Below are 24,898 nucleotides of genomic sequence, written 5' to 3' on the forward strand. Positions count from 1 at the left end.
GAAAAAGGCTGCAATGAAACAAAGAGTGAAAAATTTAAAGGGGTCTGAATACTTTCCGTACCCACTGTATGTATTATTTACACAATCAAAGTTTAGTGGTAATTCCACCTTAAAATAAAATTAAAAATCATAAATTCTATGTATTGTTGCTATATCATACCTTTTACTGTGCACGTTTAGTTGGTTTTTGTGTTTTGAAAATTCTAGAAAAGTAAATTCAAAGATTTCAAAGAATGCTGACAAATTAAACACTCTGTTCCAACTTTCACTGTCTTGGGGACCAGATTTTCAAACTGTAATAATAATTCCCTATCAGATTTTTTTTCATGTGAAGATGTGTTGGATTCAGTTGGGTGCAATTAAGTATCAAGTTTAAAACATTAAAATAGAAATTATAATCACGCAGAGGTCAGGTTTCTTCCTTACTTAACAAATGAATTCTGCAGCAGAACTAGACTGATGATTTTACTGACACACTTAGGCTTGTGGCCTTCACAAGGGTCATCATGAAACACATCACAAACATTTAAATAGGATAGGTATGAAATGGAACCTGTTTTCATATCTAACCTATTTAAAGTGTTGACCTCTTTAGACTTTTTCCCTTTTATATGCACCTTAACAATAAGTAAAGGTTTGCCAGAAACCCCCACTCGGATTTAAAAAATATTAAATCTTTTCCCAGAGTGGTGTCTGTATAGTCAATGCAAAAGTGGATGAAAGTCATTCACAAAAGAACTACACTTCCCACACTGGAGTTAAATAAGCCACATAACAAGCTACAGAAAAATGTATCAAACAAAAACTAAGAAACTTTGAATTGAGCTTATTTGTTTCATAAAGGCATAGAGTTCAAAAGCCAAATACATTTTACCAAATCAAACTCTTTCTGTATAACCTGTAAGGAAGAGGAGACAAAAGTGGGGGCAAATTTCTGAAAAGTTCAGGGGTAAGAAACTACAACCACATTCAGACCTTACCATTCAGAGAGACTTAATGAAAACTATACAGATTCGAATGTGTCTGTCTGATATTTTACATTTGGTGTCACCTATTCCCTCAATAAAAGCGTACATGTATAGTTATTCAGAAAACTGCAGCGTTGCTCAGTTCCTGACCTTGTCCATCCTTGTATTCTGCTAAATTTAGTGTTAGGAAATCACAAGGTGTTACATGAGAATGGACTAACCATAAAATCAAGACAAAGACATTGAAGGCACTTAACATCTTAGAGTAGATGTGAACTTGTCTTTATTCGCTGTTGGACATAAACACATGGCAACACATTGACTTTCACATAACACAACATACAATAAAGTGACAGTTGTGTTCAAGGTTTTTATTGGTGGATGCACATTTTCACACAGAGCAATGTGTAAATGATGTACTGATCCATCTTTCAGGATACAAAAATGACCTGAAGATATACAGTAAAGTAAAGTTCAGTGTTAACTTTTGGACTTAAGTCCTGATCCACAGGCTGTGTAATAATCAGTGGTCTTACAGCTGGAATAAAAAAAATACCTGTTCACTTGGGAGATTCAGCCTTAGAACCAGCAGCTTAGCTCAGCACCATTATTTACTACTGTTGAAGAGTGAATGACACAAGCACTACAGAGTTGTGTGATGGACCAGGGAAAACTTAGGAGCACAACCCACTTGATTACGCTTGAGTTAAAACCTACTGGTAGGGCTTTGGAAAGGTAAGTTAAAAGCCTTGCGTAATGCCTGTTAACAATTCAACAGGATTACAAATAGTTTTTTAAAATGGCCGCAAAAATTGATACACATGGAGATCAGATACAGTCACTGAGAGGAAAGTTAATCATTTCTTAACAGTGGAAAAACAGCTGCAATAGTACTAGGCCTATGCTGCAACCAAGTATTAGTTAGGACTGCATTTACTGGCTTGGATCCTTTGCTTGGATTAACCGTTTCTGATGTAGGATGTAAAGGCATGGCAATTTACACACTCTGATCAGAAACCAAGGAAACTTGTGAAGACGTGCAAAGAAAAAATAAAGCTTTTAGCAGCAAAGGCTATAACAGATGAATCCCCTGTGGAGATACTTCAAGTATTAGTAATTTGAATCCATGATAGAGTGAAATGTAACAATGTCAAAGCGACACATGAAAAACCACCTGTGCACTTTTATCTGCGGAAATTATCTGGGGATTTAAATGCATTTAAATGCATTTTTATGTGGATTGTTTGAAGTGTGATTAATAAAAGAAATGTTGTTTCACGCAGATGGTAAATAGAAATGAGTAACTGTAGTGTAATCAAATGTTCTCGGAAGCAAGAAGAGAACATAAAGCCAGTCATAATGTGGAATATTACAAATGCAGTTTGAGTGTCTAAAAGGGCAAAACTTTCACTGCAGGTGTTGTTTCACTAATTCCAGCCTGGTGTGTTGGTGCTGTCTTGAATCATTTCCTTTTAGTTGTGGTGAATTTCAGAAGTTTGTGCTACTCAGATGCCCCTATCAGAGCCATAGGCCTCTGCACTGTCCTCTCTTATCATTATACCACAACTAATAAAACAATATTTAATAACACTAATGTCTTCTTTGCAGGAAATGTGATGACAATTATTTTCTTTCTAACTTTTATTCATACAGGGTTGGCTTAGCATACATGCTCTTTTACAGCCAAAAAGAATTTGAAATGGAGACTGGAGAAACTTAGCTAGTGGCCTTCAAGAGTATTAATAATAATAATAATAATAATAATAATGTGATTGTAATGTCAATAATGTCAGTGGACCTTTATAACTACCCTATCATTCCCAGTGGGGTTTGCTGCTTTACCGAGGTTTAAAGAATCCCATTCTGCTGTGACTGATTTGTCTATCTGCCTGCCAGTTCTTCTCCAATCAAATTCCTTTAATTATAATCTAGCATTAGTAAACTAATCTACCTGCACAGTGCCTTATACAGTATTTCAAGTAGTATTTAAGCCACTGTTTGGAATAATGTTATGCAATGGCCATGAAGTGTGGATAAGTTCATCTTAAAATGGGTCACACTACATGGAGATCTAACGTTGAATGACGTTGAATAGTTAGGCATATCAAATGTGTACATATCAGCATTTTAAAATGATGAACTGAGAGGAGATACTTTAGTACAGTGATGGACAAATATGAAGCAACAAGGCAACATAAGTTCTTGTTTTAGCTGAAACCACGGAAGAAGAGGATGTTTAGGTCCTGGGGCGGGGGTGGGGGGACGGAGGGGGGGAAGAGAGAAGAGCAGGTTGCAGATGAAGTGAAGTTTAAAGATACAAATGAAGTCATGGCATGCAGGAGGAATGAGCCAATCACCCACAGGCTGCATGCTACCAGATGTCAGACAGCATGCTGAAGAAATTAAAGAGACAAATCGGTACGAAGAAAGGACCAACATGTCACAACATTAAGGTGTATTTTTTGTAAGCCAATAATGGTTGAGGGCCAACTAGACAGCGTATTGACTGGAGATCTACAGACAATTTCTATCTCACCACAGCCTAATGACGGACAAGAAAGCATGCTGTAATCAACAAAAGGCTGTGCAGGTTCAAAAGAAAAACAATTTGCTAGCAGTCGCATCAATAATTTTTTAACAGAAAAGCTAAATAGTTGGTCTTAGACAAATGGAGTAATGAAGAAGATTTCTGGTTTGGATTGACAGAGGCAGTAACAAAGGTACTAAATAAACACTGTATGGCTTTGAGAAGGAACTGAGTTTTTTTATAGATTATCTTTTGGGGCCCTTTCCCTCTATTAGAGTTGATAGGGATGAAAGAGGGAGAGGAAGATGGGGGATGACATGCAGTAAAGGGACGCAGGTCGGACCCGAACCCGGGCCGCTGCAGGACTCAGCCAACATGTGGCAAACGCTCTGACTTTATATTGAAATTATATTTATCTTGAAATTATATCCCAATACGTTTGTAAACGCCTTCTGGCGCTCATAATGAGGTAATTGTTTAGGCTGTTTGAGGCTTCTGTTCACAGATCGCTCCTTGTGTCCCTTAATGGCAAAGTTAGACATGGGTGGCACGTTGTTAGCTGATCACAGAGATCAAATCAATCTCCTCTGTGTTTCCAAACATGGCCACAGATTTATTCCACCAAAATGCCACACTAAGACTGAAACCGCAAGCCCCAGTTAAACCACCACAGCAAACCAAGCCAGTCTACAAAGGTACTGTATATCCCTAGGGACTACTGTATTAGGTACAAAACTAGGATAAGGGATTAAGCCAGGATATTTCAGTTATCCTGGATGAATTTAGCCTAGACTTGGTTGTACAAAAGCAGAGGGACCTAAGTTACCATGGAGATTTAGTCTGTACAGCTAGCCTTGTGCCGATAGGGCTAACAGCCAGGATTTATTTATCCTGGATCCTTTTTCTTTTCAATCAGCAGTGGCAGTTGGTGAAATTATTAGAAAAGGCTAATAAAGTCGCAAATGTGTTTAAATGAAGTCAGTATAGGGCAATATATAAAGTGCTATACATGTGTGCTTCTATAGTGGACCAATGCACCTTCAATTGTTTTAGTTGATTTTTTTTTTTTTTATATTCTTTAACAACTTTAATTTGGAGGATTGTACAATTAAAAAATGTACATATCCTAATTGTACAATCCTTCCAAATTATAGTCTTAGTTCACTGGACCAGTAACTATGTAGTGTAGACTACTCTCTATTCATATCACAACAGGAAGAGGACACCTCAATGGTTTCTTACCTTATATTTTGCTGGGGGAAGAATAACAGATGAACATACTCTGTTACATCCATGTTTACAGTGTGATTTAAATGTATCGCTTAATTCTCTTTTTAGTTTCTAGATTTTAGAGTACATTTTCTTCAGTGTCTTTCTTTTCTATGTCAATATGTATGAGGGAGCAAAGCATATAATATGTAAAGAAGGACACTCGTGAGAAAAAGCGGGGCAGATAATAGCGGACAAACTGAATGTTAAATCAAAAAAAATATACACTTACAAACAACTGGTCTCAACTGAAACCGTTCAATGAGTCAATAGTCATTTGTAAAAACAAACAGTTCGTACACTTTGCATTAATAACGAGCAGTGAAACCTAATATGACATAAGTCATTTATATTTTGAGAGAGAGGGAGAAACAGAGTGAATGAGATAGTTATGCATTGAGTACACCTGTTAATTTGTGCCAATGATTAGTAGCCTAATCCTTGAATGGTATGATTATAACAGTTTCAGAGCCGTGCCCAGCAAATGTATATGTTTAGGTTGTTTGCGCTTTCAGTTGGTCCTTGATCATCTCTTGCTGTTTCTTTACAAAAGCCAAGTTTCCTTTTTTTTTTTTTTTTTTTTTTTTTTTTACAAAGAATGTTTTTCAGTTATCATACTTCCACAAGAAGCTGCTGCTCACTCTGTAGACTATAAAGTATGAACAATGCGTCTTCTCCATTTCTGCATCAGTAAATCTGGGATCAATACCGTAGTCTATTTAAAGTTCCCATATTATGAAAAAATATATGTGTCTTTGGTGCTTGCACACGCATACAAACTTGGAAAAAAAACTATCCATGTTGTTTTGAGTGAGATAAAGTTTCTGAATGTGTCCTGCCTTTAGTCTCCGAGTGTGTGCTTCAAAATCTGCACGGCTTTCTACGTAAATAGCCGAGATGCAGTGGCTAACCGTAGCACATCCTAGCTGATTCTCAATGGTAAAACACTGCTGCAATACACCTTAGTTCACCATAATCTACAAAACACCTACTTACATATCCCTCTTCTGCAGGTATTTCACAAGTACACCCTTGTTTTGAAGAAGTCTCCCAGCTACTCCTGCCTTGTACCAAAGTTGGAGAGAAAACGTTATCTAGCTGATGTGATCTTACCTAGTTACTGCGCATGTGGAACTCCAACAAATATAGTATAGAAGTAAGATTTCTCACTCTGTGGCTAAAACAAGTCAGATGTCTCACTCTGTAGCTAAAACAGAGACCTAAACACAAAGGGTGAAAACAGGAGCTGCAGCAATGAACAGTACAACAAAAATAAGGTGTTTGTTGAAAATGAAACCATGTAAACCTATTCTGGTACAACCTCAAAATAAAATTATTAACTTGAAATTGAGCATAAAAAGGGGCGCTTTAAGAAAGCCGTGAACGTGCACTTATCCCACTCTATCTACACCTGGCTTCACCTTTTCATCCTGGCTTGGCAAACCGATTAAGCCGTGATGAGCGGATCACACTAAGTCAAGCTGCGCTTTTTTGTTATCCTGGATTTCTTCAGTCTAATTTTCTGGAACAGCCTAGTAAAACTGGTTGCTGAGAATGTATTTCTTTTGTTTACTGCCCAAAATATCTAAACTTGCAATTCAATATCTTCTCAGAGTGACTACCGTATCATTAAACTGTTTCATTGTTGTGTTGCACTCACATCACTTAGTTATGATTAGGGAAACATTGAGGTCTTCATAAACAGTCCACAGTGACTTGAATCACAAAACACAAAGTGATTATCAACATTCATTAAACTCACAATCTTTTCCCTAACTAAACCTAACTCCCCAATGGACTCCGAATGTAAACCCCAGACTCAAAGTTCTGCCGTTTGAGCAGTACACCAACCCTGTAGCACTTCTTCATTTAAAAACAACATTGGCTGAAAACACAGTTGTTTTATAAGCAGAACATGAGTGGCAAAACTTTTCAGTGACATTTTAGAATGTAATTTAAAGGAGACAGAGCTGAAATTCTACATTTCCCAGAATGCAACAGGATTAGAATCTTTTGTTGTAGCCAGAGGATATCTGGGTAACGAATATCCAGGCCAAAACTTCCTTTTTCCGTGCGCCAGTTGTTGTGTACAGTCTAAGGCAATACTTTTTTTTTTTTTAGACCTAATGTAATCTCTATAACCAGATATCTAAATGTGAATGCAAATAAATAAAAGAAAAGCTAAATTGTCATCAGATAATAGCCAATGGGTTCTGAGATTGCATTTCGGCCAAATCCAGCTTAAACGTGATTGTCAACGTCACTCAGACTACAAAAAAAAGCTTCCAATACCAAAATCTTGTCGCGTTGCCTACAGATAATGCATTCATATGCGGAAATCAGTTTATAGACATTATACTAATAATAATAAGTTTCTCTTCCCACCCCCCTTTCATACAATTAAATATTGATGAATGGTGGGGTAGCTGTCAACAAATGCCACGGCTTCCCACCACCACTGATCAGAAACACCAGTAAGAGTGCTGGCATTAATCCTAAATCTTCCTGTCAGTGTGAAGGAATGACAGGACACAACGTGGTGGTGGTGGGAGCGAAGGCTGACACAGGGTCTAACAAGGAAAGGTGCTGATGCTAATGAGTGTATATGTGGCTCTTTAACAAGCCTGCATCATTTGATGTTCTAATTTACAGTGAGCTGTGTCTCAGGGGTGCAGGATAATGAGCTGCAGCTTGTGTAACACACCTCATGCAAGAGAACGCTCACTCCCACCAAGTGTGAGAGAGAGAGAGAGCAAGAGAGAGAGAGAGAGAGAGAGAGAGAGAGAAGGAAGGACATATTGGATGTCTGTAGGAGAGAGAAGGGCAAGAGGGGGCAGGGAGGGGAGGTGTGTACATGTCATCCCTGCTTGACATGCTTGTTTATACACACCAATCATTGAATCGCTGCAACCAAGTGAGAAAAGCTTGTGTTCTCTGTGACAAACTGACCTCGGGCAACAAGAAGACTCACTGAAAAAGGAAATGGAGAAGGAAAGCATGGCAGGGTGAGGAGGGAGAAGAAGCAATAGAGAACAGGGCAAATGTTGAATGTGATCTTTATCGAGCTACATCTTGTCTACAAAATAAATCCCTTCCCTGGCTCTCTTGTGCTTAACTCAATGTCCCTTTGATTTACAGAGGAATCCTGAAAAATCTGGCTCCTACTGCACACCAAAGCAAATTAGCAAATGTGGAGCTCAGTGACCTCAGTGCAGAGAGCATCCACACAGAGTTTGCAGTGTGCCCTACCACCCCCACCTCGTACTGCTGCGTCTGCATGGCTGAATTAGTCAAGCTCAAATGGGCTTTTCCGCCATGAGAAGCAGAGCATGACATGCTCTAAACAATGGCAGGCAGATGACGAGCCAGCTCCATTTGATGATGGCCTCTGCCGTTGTGGTCGCTTTTTTATTTATGTCAGGGAATATAAGGGAAGCATGATTCGTTGGGGGTGCACAGGTTGCCGGGGACTAATGAGTCCCATTATGTGCAGTTCTAACATGCAAATTGGTCCAGGAAGTATGTACATGTATAAAAAAAAAAGCTTATTTAAGATCAGAATTATGATATTTCTCAATTCTGTGGTAACGTGTCTACATTTCTTTTTAGGCAATAGAAATGGTTCCCAAAGCAACAGAAAGGACACATTTAATACTAAGAGACTAAAAAGGGCAACAACACAGCAGCAATGTCCATAAACAGCTAATGTTCCACAATATTCAGAATATTAAAACTGAACACCATTAATGTCAGCGTGTAAATGTTATTTCATGCAACTATCATCATATCAATTTTCATCATCTGTCATTTGAGAGTTTCCATCAATTAACTTTCAGAGGACTATTTAAGTGTGAATGCTAAGATGGTGTTTGTTAGCAGTCTCAACTATTAACACTGCCCTCCCCTGGCCTGCTGGCTGCCTGATTGGAATACTGTTTTTGTATAAATCAGTCAGATATTGGGTAAAAAGAGAAAATTACAGCATGGGAGACATTTTGTTTCAATTCTAATAACAGTTTAGATATTCACATAGCAATATTAATAGCTGCTGGAGTAGCAAAGCTAACTCCAAACTGCATAATACATCTAACCTTGCTTCAGTATCTTTTAAGAATACACAAATACATCTCCAAAAATAGCTTGTTTAAGCATGCCAGTCAACTCATCACAGGAGCCACAACAATCCAAATTGTACCTGATCTATTAACTGCTCGCCACTGAGCACCGTTTGAACGTTTGACCTTCTAACACAGCTCATGACATGATGTTGACATTTAAAGTAATCCCTCCTACGGTTCTTAATCCCAGTGGCAGTGGACCGCCCTGACCCATCCTCTGAGCTCAAGCCCCTGACATGCACTCACCACTACACACTGACAGAAAAAGGCAGGGAGACAAACACGACTCTTGATACCCAGACAGTCAACACCTCCACTGTGCTTCAGAAAGCTCATGGTGCTCAAAAACATGCAGCGATAAAAGGGCTCGTTGATTATCAAACTGAAGCACACATTGAATGTGTAACATGAGGATTCTTACAATTACTCACATTCTGAAGACTCTTAACATCTGGATGATTAAATATTCAGTCCCTTGCACGATAAAAAAAGATTTTTAAACAGTTTCTCAAGCTGACCTGTATTTCCTGATACCAGCAGCCCAAAAGGACATATTTACAAGAAAGAGGCACCACTTGAGAAACGGGTTACAAATCCTTTACCGGGCAGTTGACAATATATTAATTCATCCAAATGTTAGACAAGCCCTTAAAAAATTCTAAGTATTATCAAATAAACTTGGCATGTATTCATTTTTGGAATACCCTATGCTTAGCTCAGTGACATTAATGTAATGGTAATACAAAAGGCACAAACTGGTGCCAGCTGTCTGCCAGTAATTTACATTACACGCCCTTCTACATTTTAACATTTAAGATGTGTCTGAAGTCGTGTGCTGCATGGCACACTGCGTAGTTAGTATCATTAGCACATCTGTACATGAGTCTTAAACTTACTGTAATACATGTGTAAGTGGCAGCATGGTGCAAAACAAGTTTTTTTTTTTTTTTTTTACAATAAGAAGAAAGTTTCACTGGTGCAACATGTCCAAACAGATATAATTCCTTCAGTTTTAATAGGGTCCTTGCACCATTGTTGCTCGGGCACTTAATAAGTGATGAAATGAGAGGTACAAGATGACAACCCATTTATTTAGTAATACATTCTGCAAACTAGAAATTTTATTCAAACTTTAAAGGCTAAAAAAAGAAAGAAAGGGAAAGAAGGGGAGAAGATGTAAGGAGCAGGGAGAGAGATGCATCAATTCACAAGCAAGGAATGCAATTTGTTCAATCGACAACACAAATAGTACAATTTAGTTTAGGGAACAAAGCTTTTTTAAACATTTTTTTTCTGCCATTCGTTTGGAGCTAGAACTTAATACAAAATATACAGTTATTGAACTTTTTTAAATCACTCACAGAGACCTCTGAGAAGCATTTGAATCAACATTGACAATACTTATCTACAGCACTCTAAAGCTATTCTTTAATGTAATCATAAATAAAGCAGACATGAATGTATGTATGCACATTTTGAATGCTTACGAGGTTACCATGTTAAAACGTTTGCATTAGTTAAAAGTATGACATCATCTGCAGTGAAAAATTAAATAAGCTTTCAAGACCGAGATTCAATAAGGTAATATGGGGGGGGGGGGGAGTAGTTTAAAAAGTTTTAACCAGTGATGGTTAAAAAGTTGTACCATGTAACAACCAGGACAAAGTCATTTTGTTGATAGCTTACGTACCCTAAGATAGGGACAGTTTTGAATCTATAAGAGTGTAATGTGAACAACATATTACTCCTCATAGCATTTTGTTGAACAAGTACTTTAGGGGGGAAACATGAGATTGGGTAAGGCAAATCGGTGAGCTTATTTATGAGCTGAAAAATGTCCGCAAAGTGAGGCTCAGGTCGCCCTGTAAGGGGACAAATAAACCACCACTGCGAAGGGTCACACAGTAAGCGCCTCAACCAAGGTACACGAATATGTACAAGAGGACGCAAGCATTTAAATCTCTTCAACATCTGCCAAGTAGTGCTCCGTACAAGAATATACAGGATGCATTCCAGGCAACCAAAGGTAACTCTGTAAATAGCTTTATAATGTTTTTTCTACAATAACAATTTCTTAAAATAAAAAATAAAAACACGCTGATTATACAGATGATTAGTGCAAATGACTTTTGTCATTTAGTCACTTCTCAAACAACTCACCTTTCTAAAACCCTGAACCCTCCATACAATTCTAGATTGAGCTAAATGAGCATCACACAAAAATTGGTGAAATAACACAGGTAAGAAGTTGAGGGTGTTTTGAGGGGGGCCGGAGCAAGTTTGGATCTAACCTAAGACAAAAACACTTCCTATTCATGTAATGAGGTATTTTAGTTAGTGAAAAATTAAAACAAGGACAATAGACTCTTGGGAAACCTTTTTTTTTGTTCATTTTTTTGTTGGCCATGAGGGTCTAACAGGGATACAATGATAGAAATTGTACATGACTAAAACAAACTCACAAATGTGACAAATCGCAGCAAGGCCGCTGCCAATATCTGCTTACATTTTAGCTACAGCAATTTTGAATACTAAAAAGCTCATTTTTCCTTTTGTGGTTGGTACAAATGTGTAGGTAACCCGCATCATTTAAGGGCCACATCCTGAATTGTAAATCTCTGGGCCAATGCAGGACAGTCCGGGGGGCGCTGATGGCCTTGAGATGCAAACAAATATTGTATGTTAAAAATTGCATGAAATGTTGCTTTAAGAGTCTTCAGCACCTACCAGATTTGCAGCTGGGTGCTGAAACTATTTGTTATGAGAGACATTAAGTGCACTCACTTACCAAATATAAGCAATACAGTATCTTTATACATATGCCTTTTTCTCTAACATAGTGAATAAACTGACGTGAAGAGTTTACATTTTACATGTGAGCACAGTAGGTATAAGTATTGTGGTAGAAATACAATACTGTTATTTCAAAAAACGTGAATTGAAAAATGTTTTTACAGTAGTTTTTTTTGTTGCATTTTAGGTTTTTGCTTTTTTGAGGGAATATTCAGTAAAACCACATTTTCATGCAAACACAAAGAAATCTACTGAATTATGACTAAGTTGTAATTCATGTCATTTCTCGGGCGACTGAACATTTAAAGGTACCCTATGGAGTTTCCACCGTAGACACAGTTAGATTTACATTCAACATTTCGTACCAAAATGCATAGCGCGTGTCTTTAAGGCCTAACAATCATGACTAATGCTATTAAATATGTCAAAGATTTTCAATGGGTTTCTTCATTTTTGAAGCCTACACTTGTTACATCAGCTTGCAGTCTTATAGTCTACTATGCTTCGGTACCAACCAACCAACCATCTGTTGATACACATTACTGCCCCCTTCAGTCATGTTCACCCTTATGCTCATGCTGGTAGAACGAGGAAGTGCTCATCACAATATTTCTGTACACCATCACAAGTGGTCAAAAACTCCAGAGTACCTTTAAAAGTTAACAGCAAATGAAATCTCTGAATAAAGTTAACATCACTCTCTTATAGCTTTACATTCTTAAGATCTTTTACAGGGTTACAGCCCAGTTCTCCTTTATGTTGTTACTTCTTGTGATATCGACCTGCTACTACAAAATGTGAGTGTCTTTGGCCTTTTCGTAACTAAAGCATATTAGAAAGCAGCTAATTTAGGATTAGTCCATTTTATTAAAGATTTAATAATTTTCTGCACCCAAATGCAATGAAATAGTTAGATTGTCATTTTGATAAAGAGCAACAAATTTAGCACATTATTGTGTATTATGTAAATTAAACTGCTGATCATCAAAGTGATTAGAAACCCAAGGGGAAACCCTTGTTTACCAAAACAGAAATATTCAACTAACCATCCCAAGACAAACCAGAATCATATTTTGTCCATGGCAAAAAACTAACTCAAGCGGCATGATTTATTCCTTGAAAGTTTAAATCCAAAATATATACATACATAAATTTCCAACAATGCAATTTTAGACAAAAAAAGGCAGAAAATAAATCTGAAATAAAACCATTTCTTTTCAAGAAATATATTGTTTGTGTGTGTGTGTGTGTGTGTGTGTGTTATATACAGATTTAGTCAGGGGCTACTATCTTTTCAGAGGGGAAATTAACCCACAGATCATACACTATAGCAGCAAACTGTATTGTGCTAGCTTGTGGTGCCGTGAGGGAGGGTTTTAGGCAGAGCAAACCCGACGAGAATAAAAAGGTGCTATACAACCATGAAAACTCATTACGGTTAGCAGATTTGTTCTTGTTTTGAATGTTTTACTAAAGACCATGTGAAGAATAAAAACAGCCGTGTAAGTTTTAGAGTCAACAGTTCGTCCTATCATCAGACTGGTAGTGGGTGATTTTCTCTAAAATAGTCAGTGCTTAAACTGTTCACATCAGTCAAATGATCAGATGTTAAAAGGTAAAGGCTGAAACTCTATCTGTACCACATACAAACACTGAATCTCATGAAAAAGAAACTTGGCATAGGCTGTCATAAAGCTGAAACAAGAGATTATAAATCATATGGCACCCACATCCTATGGGCACTGGTAACAATGCATGTTTAGAAACAGATATTTAAATATGACACACTAGATGTGTAAACTAATGCAATGCACCATGGGTAAATTGAACTGTTTATGTCATCTCAGGTTAATGTATAATTCTGAAATATAGCTTTATGTTGTTCAAATAGTGTAACAGCATTTAAACTCTGTTATCCAAAGTTTTTCAGGAATAAGAAGTAGTGAACGCCTATATTGGGATGATATGGAACACTGGCTGAAAAAAAGGGCTGACAATGGGTAAGCAGTGGGAAAGCAATTCCCTTTAACTCCAGCTTGGTCTGTTGTCTGAACCCCATAGCAAATTTAAATTAGAGTTGCACATACAGATCTGCCTTTACACTGACACACGTGCGTACATACATACACACAAGCACCCACGCACGCTTGTAAGTATCTATTCGCACAGACAAATGTGTTAACAGGGGTCAATTTTCATCAGATGCCTTAGAAGAAATAAAAATAATTCACGTCAAACTTCCAAAATGACCGAGAAACACTTTGCCATTAATATTTGAGCATGTACAGAAAACCACTTACAAAAATAAAATACAATAAAAAAGCACAGGGAAAATAATTAGGATTTAAATGGTTCGATAGAGAGCTTACTGTGCTGTCAACTATACAATTTACCCGTTTTTTTTGTTTGTGTTTTTTTTTTTTTTTTTTTTAAAGGAGCAAAGACTAACTGAAAAAAGGAAAGTAAAAGCGCAGACATTGTGCCATGTCTTGTGAGGACAAGCAGTAATATTCACTGAATAGACATTTGTTACAATTCCAGAAGAGCAGGAAAAGGCAGATAGTGCATAAAAGGTTCTCTTTTTCATTTCTTTCTTTTTTTTTTAACTTAAAATCAAGCTGCATTACATACAGGCTGTTTGTACAGGACAATTGCACTTCACAAAAACAGAAATATACAAACACACACAAGGAAATGTGAATCAAATTAATTACAGCAAAAAAATCTCACTACTTAAGCTGATTATTTAACAAAAAAGAAAGAAAACCTTGGGGACTCAATTGTTACGGATTACTTTAGAGGAGAGTATTAGGGTGGGTGAACATAAAGGGGGAGGCAAGACAGTGGGGATCCTGAACTCCAGAGTGGATTGGTGCTGCACTATTCCAGGTTTGTGTGCATGCAAATCCTCTTCCTCTTCTTCCTCCTCTTCCTCCTCCCATGAAATTCCCTTCTTAGAAACCGAAAGCTCAGAGTGACGGAGAGACAGACTGCTGAGCTGAGCTGCTGTGGGTCTTGAGAGGATGGTGGTTTGTAAACTCTATGCTGTGTTAGTGGTAGGAGGTTGTGTTACCACATGTCGTCTGTGGACGCAGAGTCCTTGATAAAAAGAGGAGAGGAAGGAAAACCCTTCAGACTCGGGCTATACACCCATCAGATCTCTATCAAGAGCTGGACAGGTTAAGCATTTATGACACAAACTGACAGAATAAAAATCATCCAGGAGTTGATAGAGATTCTTGTGTTTCAACACCATTAATACCCCCAACATCTTTGATGCTATTTTAAATACTTTTACAGATAATCTGGAGATAAAGTAATATATCAAGATTTGATAAAATGTACTTTTTATGAATGCTGTGTTAGTGTACAACATAACTATATACCATTACCATAGAAAACACTCATTACTCATTGGCCGTGTATAAGGCCACTCTGCCATGTATCATCGTTTACTTACCACCACCAAGTAGGGTGCTTCTGACAACATTTGGCCACGTTATTTGTTTCAAATAAACAGTAAAATAATTGACAACTGACTAGTACGGTCTATTTTTTCAACCAGCTAGCAAAAATAATTTCACTGTTCAGGTAAGTTTGGCGATGGTTTTAGCACCCTTTCAGCCAAACAGAAAACCACAAGTAACAACAGTAATGTTTACGCTACATCAATCCAAATCTACTGGTCAAAAGTCAACTTAAAGTTATAATTGTTAAATAAAAGGATTGTTTATAAATGGTGTACATATATTTTGATACGTTTTAACAGATATTAGACCAGGCTACTGTATTATTTCAGAAGAACATAAATGTTGTGTTTCAGTAAAGAGAATAAAAGAAAAGATTATAATTTGAGTGAATATTTTGCGCAATAGTTGGTTGACTGTTATAGGTCCAATATGTAATATCTTTACTGTAATAAATTAAAAAATGACCCCAATGCGTCATCAGATATTAAAGGAAACATGCCAAGTTGAAATACTATCTTTTCTGACAACAATATAAATGCCAGTATTTTCTCCTTTAGAAATTTCTGTTGTTATCAAATGCCCACTTTGGCAGCCAGTCCGGGTTGCCAGATATACCTGTAAAAACCTAAATCCAGCTCACTACAGCTGTGACGTTCGGGATCAACAGGGATAGATTCTACCAGACCTATGTTTCTTGCAGTTGCGTGACCAGAGACATAACCAACCCCGGGTAAATATTGGAAATGTATTTGGAAGATGGAGTCAGCTTAGAGCCCAAAAACACGCTAAGTTGGCTAATTTTCTCCTAAACAGATAGTAGCTGTGATAAATTAGCCTAAGGACATACATTTCATGTCATTTCAACATTCGTGTAGCTACTCACATCAAATTATATTGCTAGAGTACCTAAGTAGACTAATCTTTCCAGTATTTTGAATTTGTAATGCAGTAACTATTTTAAACACAAGCTGTCAGTATTACACAATTGCACCTTTAATCCTAGTAATATGGAAGCGCTAAACTACTTTCATGACACAATAACTGGTTCCAGGATCACACAACCTAATCCATCTATCTGGAAAAGGTCAACGGTCATGTAAAACAGATGCACTTGGAATTTATTTATATGTACATGTACTTGATTCATTTGGCTCAGGAGAGTAGCCAAATATATAGTATAGTACAGGCCAAAGGTTTGGACTCACCTCATTCAATGCGGTTTTTATTTTCACAACTATTTACATTGTAGATTATCACTGAAGGAATCAAAACTATGAATGAAACCATTTGGAATTATTTCCTTAATAAAAAAAGTGTGAAATAACTGAAAACATGTCTTATATTCTAGTTTCTTCAAAGTAGCCACCCTTTGCTTTTTTGATAGCGCTGCAAACCCTTGGTGTTCTCTCAATGAGCTTCATGAGGTAGTCACCTGAAATAGTTTTCACTTCACAGGTGTGCCTTGTCAGGGTTAATTAGTGGAATGTCTTGCCATATTAATGGAGTTGCAACCATCAGTTGTGTTGTGCAGAAGTCAGGTTGATACACAGCCGACGGCCCTATTGGACAACTGTTAGAATTCATGTTATTGAAAGAACTAATCAGCTGAGTAAAGAGAAACGAGTGGCCATAATTACTTTAAGAAATAAAGGTCAGTCTGTCTGGAAAATTGCCAAAACTTTGAATGTGTCCCAAAGTGCAGTCGCAAAAACCATCAAGAGCTACAACAAAACTGGCTCACATGAGGACCGCCCCAGGAAAGGAAGACCAAGAGTCACCTCTGCTGCTGAGGATAAGTTCATCTGAGTCACCATCCTCAGAAATCGCGAATTAACAGCAGGTCAGATTAGAGACCAGATGAATACCACACAGAGTTCTAGCAGCAGACAAATTTATACAACAACTCTTAAGAGGGGACTGGGCAAATCAGGCCTTCATGGTCAAATAGCAGCTAGGAGACCATTGCTTAGAAGAGGCAACAAGCAGAAGGGATTGGTTTGGACCAAGAAACACAAGGAATGGACATTAGACCAGTGGAAATTTGTGCTTTGGTCTGAGGATTCCAAGTTTGAGATCTTTGGTTCCAACCGCGGTGTCTTTGGGCGACGAAGAAAAGGTGCCTGGTTCCCACCGTGAAGCATGGAGGAGGAGGTGTGACGGTGTGGGGGTGCTTTGCTGGTGACAACGTTAGGGATTTATTCCAAAATTGAAAGCATAATGAACCAGCATGGCTACCACAGCATCCTGCAGCGGCATGCCATCCCATTCGGTTTGCGTTTAGTTGGACCATTATTTATTTTTCAACAGGACAATGACCCCAAACCCACCTCCAGGCTGTGTCAGGGCTATTTGACCAAGAAGGAGAGTGAGGGAGTGCTGCGCCTCCAACAGCCACTGCACCTGAACCAAATCGTGAGGGTTTGGGGTGAGCTGGGCCACAGAGTGAAGGCAAAAGGGCCAACAAGTGCTGAGCATCTCTGGGAACTCCTTCAAGACTGTTGGGAAACCATTTCAGGTGACTACCTCTTGAAGCTCATCAAGAGAATGCCAAGAGTGTGCAAAGCAGTAATCAGAAAAAAGGGTGGCTACTTTTAAGAAACTAGAATATTTTTTTAGAATAGTTTCAGTTATTTCACAGTTTTTTGTTAGGTAAATAATACCTTATGTGTTCACAGTTTTGATGCCATCAGTGATAATCCACAAAGTAAAAAGTCGTGAAAATAAAGAAAACGCATTGAGTGAGTAGGCGGTTCCAAACTATATATATATATATATATATATATATATATATAAAAAATTGTTGATGACATGAATGCTAAAGCAGAGATGTATGCTACTTCATAATTTTCTAAATGTCCCTGATGGATTTAAGGCTCCTCTATTTCAGGTTGTTTTAGGCTTGTAATGTGGCAATGTTGGAAAGTTCTTGTTGACTTGCCACAGACAGGGGGCATTTAAAAAAAAACATGTATGACAAGTTTATGTATCAACTTGTTAAGACTGATTATTGAACACAAACGTAATGACCTTTCCCTACAAGTTCAGGCATAAACTTGGCATCAATCATCCTTTGGGTTGGAACAGTAAATGTTGCATTAACTACATGCTAAGACTTAAAAACTATCCTCACAATGACTGCCCTTATTCTCATATTTATTGTAACTGCCATGCTATTTTAGCATACCCTACAGGATACATTACCGACAATCATGTTTAATAGCCAATCCTAACGTGACTCTACAGTGCGAATCTTTTGTCGATTTACAGTTCAGTTAATGTGTAAAAACTATTTGTGTACACTGGTGCAAGGTTTTTGACACCTGGATTGGCAAAACAGACAAATTTGCTAAGCTCCAACACTATTGCTGTAATCTGTGAGGGAAGAAGTTGAGTGTTTTTGTACTTGTAATATCTTCTCTGGTAAAACTATCTAATTGCGTTGAGTCAATTTTGGGATATCAACATAATCTTTTTTGAACCACTACTTGGAGCAAGTAGCTTGTGAAAGAAAAAGTGTGCCAGATTTAACGAAAGAACACAGAACTCTTTGGCCATAATGCTACGTGCTATCAAACAAGATCCTGACAGTATCACACCGAGTGGTTGTTATTTTTTGAATAGGCAAATTCAGACCATTTCTTTAAGAGGGGATCTGGTGGGAAAGATCAAAAAGGGGATTGTTTGTGCTTTAGAAACACAATTACAGTGCACTGGAGGTTTAACAGTACAGTCACCTCACAATTAGGTAAAATGTATTTTTGGGCTTCAGATTGCACATTATCCGTTATTAAAAACAGTGCAGTACTGTTGCACCCCTAACTTAGCATACGGCAAAATCAACATGAGACGGGATTCAGAACAAGAATGTAAAAGACCTTCGGTGGCTACACTGGCCAAATCTCAAACTACTTCATAAAGAATTAGTAAAAGTGTTCACAGCCTCCTCCCTCCCTACTTGTCCAAGCTGGAGCAAATTATCAAACAAGTGGATAATATCCAGATGTGAATAGATAATAAAGATGTGTTCTAGAAGAAATGAAAGTGCAAATGCTGCAAAAGATGGTTCAAATGACTATTTACTCAAAAGTATGAATACAGTAACAAATACTGTATAGAGTTTCTATGAGTCACTTTTTAATTTCCCTTCTCCATGGAAACCTTTGTGTCAATTTAGCAGATTATGTATTCAGGCAGCACTACATAATACGGAGGAAGTCAAGGGGCCTGGTGGCTTTCTGGAGACCCTAATTTTTGACATAATTCAATGTGTGAAAATAATTTGAAAAATGTATCTTTATACAAACAAGAAACACTGAAACAAAGTGCCAATTTGCACTGTCAAGGACAAGGTGACATGTGCATAATTCAAATGTATCTGACCCAGTGAGCTTACCTGATGAAAAATCAGAAGCTTGATATTTGAGTGGACGAGGGCAACAGCTTGTTTGAATATAAAAGGAATGACGAGCAGTGTTCCTTTTTAAACCAGTTTGTGAGAGAGTTAATGCTTTTATTCCATCCACACAAATACCAGACAATTTCACTCATTAGCTCTACGCTCTTTCATTTATAGAAAACTAATTAGTGACATCAGCTCATGTGGAATGAAACTGAGCCTCTATGTCATAGGACCTACAATGCAGATGTGGTCCTTTGTTTACATTAAACATTAAAAATTAAATCAAAGTCTTTAAGGGAAACAATCAGCCCACTTTACTGCTGGTGTCAGGCATTCAGAAAAAATGTAGTATAAGAACTATATAATAGCGCTTTTGACAACTTTCTCTTTCTTTCAGTTTCACATAAACTGAAAAGAAGGCAAAGCGACACAGTAGGTAGGTCACTATGTTATTGCAGAGTCAGTCTAATTTTTTTTTTGGAGTGAATTAGACTTCAAGAGGCAATCAGCCTATTTCCTTGTTTCATCTTGTTTAATACTAATGACATGCATAAAATTGGTTCAAATTTGATGGTCACACATCAAAAAGCCTGCATGCTCCATGCCAAGCACACCCTAGGGGAAGTAACACGACAGGTAGGATACTTACTGTGTCATCGCTTCGGTAGGGGTTGAGTTTGTTGTACACTGCTTCAACAACACTCCGTCTGAGAGGAAGAAAAAGAATAAAAATATGAGACGTTTGCTTACATTAAAATGAATTAACGTAAAACTTGTCATTGTCATCCATTGTAACCGCAAAGCTAACTCACTTGCTTGCCAGCTCTCCTCCAGGAGGGAGGTTAGGGATGCTCTCAGATGCTAACGTCCGCATAACATGGACCAAATCCGGGACACCTTCATCCCCCTGCTTTTTGATGATCTCTGTTGAAAAATAAAAGTTGTAATTGGATCATTTCAAAAGAATGTACAGAGGTGTTTATTTAATCCTGTACACGACTCATTGCATGAGTCAAATCTAGTCTCAATTCAAAAAATGTAAAAATACTTGTCTCCTTCAAAAACAATTCTAGGAAGGTTTGGTTTTGATAGTACTAAAATGGTACCATTATTGTGACTTCTATTGCTCTTTAATTCTTTTTTTTGTAAAATTCTTCTTACTCCTGTTATGTAACTATACCGACAAAAAGATATGCCACCTTCAATAAATTATTTTAAATATAACATTTTTCTCTGTATGCATTACATCTACAGTATTGGGTCAGCCAATCCTGAACCAGTGACCCCTACTCTGTTGATCTTCCAGAGTATTATTTCTTCTTTTTTTTTTCAACTGAAAAGGTTTTTGGGGCAGTTTGTCCTCTTCTGAATCTCAGGTCAAGGATAGAGGGTCTTGTATGATGTGTAGGTTGTAAAGCCCAAATCTTTGGGATTGTGTTTTTGGCCTATTTTAAAAAGGTCCCATGGCACGCCAATTTCACTTTATGAGGTTCTTTAACATTAATATGAGTTCCCCCTGCCTGCCTATGGTCCCCCAGTGGCTAGAAAAGGCGATGGGTGGAAACAGAGCCCTGGCTATCCTGCTCTGCCTTTAAGAAAATGAAAGCTCAGATGGGCAGGGTCTTATGACCTTATAAGGGGCAAGCTTACCTCACCTTTCTCTGCTTTGCATGAGCAAGTGTATGTGGATTTTACCCAATAGAATAGGTATTTTGTTTCAAGCATTTTAAATACATAAAAACTGCTATGCTAGTGGCCTTCTAGTTGTAGAGAGAAAATGTCAAGTCTTCAGGTTTGTGTTTCAATGTTACAAACTTTCAGCATAATGCAAATAAAAACACTACAAACTGCTGATATAGTTCTGTGTGTAAATATATATAGTATGTGTATTAAAGATAAACCTGATGTGTTATGTGTGATCTAATTAAAATGCATCTGACATTTAAGAACCCCCAGTGGTCATAATCAAGCAGATTACAACAGAAATTGAACACTTACATAATACTCTGTCTAGTGTTTGCCTATTTTCAAATGTTGTTCTTCCTGACCACTGTAGAATCGGCTCTCTGACTATAAGGGAATCAAAAGGAAAATAGTTGCTTTGTTTCACACAGGCTTTTTGAAGTTTCCCTGGCTATGCACACAGCTGTTGCAAGAAAGCCCCTTGAGGAAAATTTGGGTTTTGTGATACTGGGCTAACTAAATAATGCTGACTTGGCTGTGTCATACAAACATTTGCAAACGTTATATTTTGCCAAGATCTTAGATGGGAAAAGATGGGATTTATATAAAGATGCACCAATTACAATTATCTACGCCAATTCTGATTTCTCATTGAGTTTGACCTGCCGATACTGGTTTTAGCCAATTTCATTTTTTTCTAACCACTTTATAGCACGCATCAGCCAATTCCGGTCACCAGCCAATTAATCGGTGCATCTCTAGATTTACACTAAACAAGAAAAGATCATAACAAATGTAAAAGGGATAACATAATTTATCTCTCCTACCTTCTACTCTGCCCTCTAGATATTTATCCAGCTCAGCCTCCCGTTTCACTGCTTCTGGAGATACCTTTGGTGCGCCAGGAAAGCAGATTAATACAACACTCATATTGTCACGACTCCCCTTGGAAAAATAAAGAACAAACATAGAGGCTGTGTTAATCAAGCGTGATACCAAAACATGATAACATGACAAGTGTGTTACAAAACGTAAATGTAGGTTTTGGGGACATGCCATACCTTGTACAAGCAGGTGTCAACAATTTCATTGGCGACTCTTTCAAGATCATCTGTCACCTCTAGCCTTGATCTGACAAAGTCACACAGTTCCTCATTGGCCATGACATCCCAGATGCCATCACAAGCTAATATAATGAATTCATCTTCCCCCTCGCATCTCTCTATTGCATAAACTTCAGGCTCAGGAGACACAAGTTGCTCTGTCGGGCCTTTTCCATGTACACACTTGTAGTCGAAGTCTCCCAAAGCCCGAGACACAGCCAGGGACCCATTCACTCGCTGGATCATGACTGAGCCTCCGGCGTTCTGGATCCTTTCTTTCTCCAAAGGGTTACTGGGTTTGTGATCCTGTGTGAAGAAGTGCACAGCTCCGCCCCGGCTGAGGAGTCCACGTGAGTCGCCACAGTTGATAAAGTAGATATGGCTCGGAGCAATCATCACTCCCACTGCGGTGGAACCACTGCGGTCCACACCATGTTTCTTCTCAGAGATGGTTCGCATGTGTTCATCAATCTGCAGGAATCCTGTGCGGATCCCAATCTTCACGCTATCAACAGAGGGATCCTCCTGCAGAGCACTCTGGAAGTCTGAGTTGCTGGTGATGTGCTCCAGCAAGTGCTCACAGCAATATTTAGCTACCTGAGAGCCAGCATGGCCATCATAAACGGCAAAGAACGACCAGGGATCGAGACCATGAGGCAGACCAATTACTGCTGTGTGTGCATCTTCCATTTCGACCCGCCAACCCTGCATGCTACTTAGCCCATACCTCAGGTCGTTACCCTCACCGTGGGAATTGTATTTTTCCATCTTTGGTTTGTCCAGAAATGCACCCATTGTGTCCCTTTTAAGACCTGTAACACATTTAAAAAAAAAAACATCAATTTACAAGATAGGGCAGAAATGTAATGTTTTCTATTACAGCCAATAATTTAAGGACTTTGTTTATCCATTATACAGTTTCTAATTGAGTAATTATGCTAATACCATATTTTTTAAATAATAAAAATAAATATGAATATTTTCCAAAGGAATACATCATATAAAAATAACAATATTCTATACTAATTATGTTAAAACAAATAGCATGTATTTCATCAATTTGTGGAAAACGATAAGCTCTTTGGAGTTTAGCCCCCCTGCACTAATCTAAAAATAGTAGACCTGAACTGTAACTGTATTTGAAAACACCACTGGGCAGCATCTAGCTGGCCTTCGTTAATCACAACACTTTACCATACTAACGTTAGCTAACGTTACTCGGTATTAGTTTTCGTTACATGCCTGCAAAGCTACGGTTACCCGAAAACCACCACAAAACAATTTCATGAGATCTGACAAATCCAACATTAATGGCAACACTGTGGTGAGCTGACGTAAATTTACAGCATGAACATGCTCAGTAAGGATAGGGTTTGCTGTTAAATTAACGGAAGAAGTTAACTCTGTGGCAAGACTAAACCACAACCCAAATAAACAAACACCCTTGTCTAGTTGCGGGCCTTGACCCTTGTCCCTCACAGCTAAGTCTGACAGGCCTCCTTCAACCACGGTTTGCTAACGTTATGTTTAGGCAAGGAGAGCCCTCGGCCTTGCTAACTTATTATCGCTGGCGTTAAATGCTAACATGGCTGGGATAGCTAACAGCCCGACGTCACCTAACAGTTGCAGGCTTAAGAGTAAACATTTTATGACTTACCAAATATCCAAAATACTAGTTGACAACAACGGAAGCTGTGACAGTGACAAGGACTGACTGGACTAAGTTCGCACCAGACACGGTACACCGACGAAACTAGAGGGGTCGCGACGGGTTAGCTATGCTAGCTAGCCAGTTAGCATACAAATGGTGTAAGTGCGGAGGTCCCTCTTTGCGTACGCCCGTGATGCATTACATTATCTCAGATGGCGATCTTTAGTATATTCTCACAGATTTTCTTAGAATTTTGTGGGCCGGAACTTTGAGTGGCAAAGCCAGGGGGAAGCTGAAACGTCTGTCCCAGTCTCTCTACTAGACAGCTTGACAGCTTGCTAGCTAACGTTAGCTTCTGAGCAACACAGAGCAAGCCCCCAGGAACGAACGGCGCTGGGCTGGCTGTGAAGCGATTTTGGCGTTGTGGCTGCACTGCGTAGTTACAGCTTCCGGGAACTGGGCAAACCATTTAATTTCTTACATGTTTTGAAGGTAACAAGATGGAAAATATGTTATTTTTTGTACAATTAATTTAGTTATGGCAAGAAGGAATGGTGGACTACTATATATATATATATAAATAAATTTAAAAAATATATATATATATACATATATATAAATATATATATACTGTATATATACATTTATTTATATATATATATATATATATATATATATATATATATATATATATATATATATATATATATATATATATATATATATATATATATATGTGTGTATAAAGAGCGTCTGTAAAATGGCTATACATTTTTTGTCCAAAACCCCCCAAAAATCAATCTTTATATTTTCAGAATGTCATCAATTTAGTCAAATAACCGAGTAGGTGTAAAAGAACCGAGTGATTACATTATTTTATCCCCTTCGTGACCAACAGGAAGTCAACTCAGCTGGCT

The 24,898-nt window shown here is 38.0% G+C and overlaps 1 protein-coding gene across 3 annotated transcripts in view; it reads right to left on the bottom strand.

Annotated features, from left to right (window-relative positions):
* ppm1aa (protein phosphatase, Mg2+/Mn2+ dependent, 1Aa) overlaps positions 1–24,409 on the bottom strand; it is a 25,191-nt gene extending 782 nt beyond the window's left edge. The window contains exons 1-6 of one of the 3 annotated variants that reach the window (XM_034858836.1): positions 23,988–24,408; positions 22,289–23,142; positions 22,055–22,172; positions 20,357–20,468; positions 20,194–20,251; positions 2,266–3,211 (exon numbers count right to left, since the gene is read on the bottom strand). In XM_034858836.1, coding sequence (XP_034714727.1) covers positions 3,176–3,211; positions 20,194–20,251; positions 20,357–20,468; positions 22,055–22,172; positions 22,289–23,125 — 1,161 coding nt within the window. In that variant the 5' untranslated portion in view covers positions 23,126–23,142; positions 23,988–24,408 and the 3' untranslated portion in view covers positions 2,266–3,175. Of the gene's footprint in view, positions 1–2,265; positions 3,212–9,952; positions 14,775–20,193; positions 20,252–20,356; positions 20,469–22,054; positions 22,173–22,288; positions 23,143–23,987 lie in introns of those variants that run through there. The other 2 variants (XM_034858837.1, XM_034858835.1) reach the window with 2 other exon arrangements.
* Positions 24,410–24,898: the final 489 nt, after the last annotated feature.

The sequence above is a fragment of the Etheostoma cragini genome, chromosome 20 (genome assembly GCF_013103735.1).
Source record: "Etheostoma cragini isolate CJK2018 chromosome 20, CSU_Ecrag_1.0, whole genome shotgun sequence".
Classification (NCBI taxonomy): Eukaryota; Metazoa; Chordata; class Actinopteri; order Perciformes; family Percidae; genus Etheostoma; species Etheostoma cragini.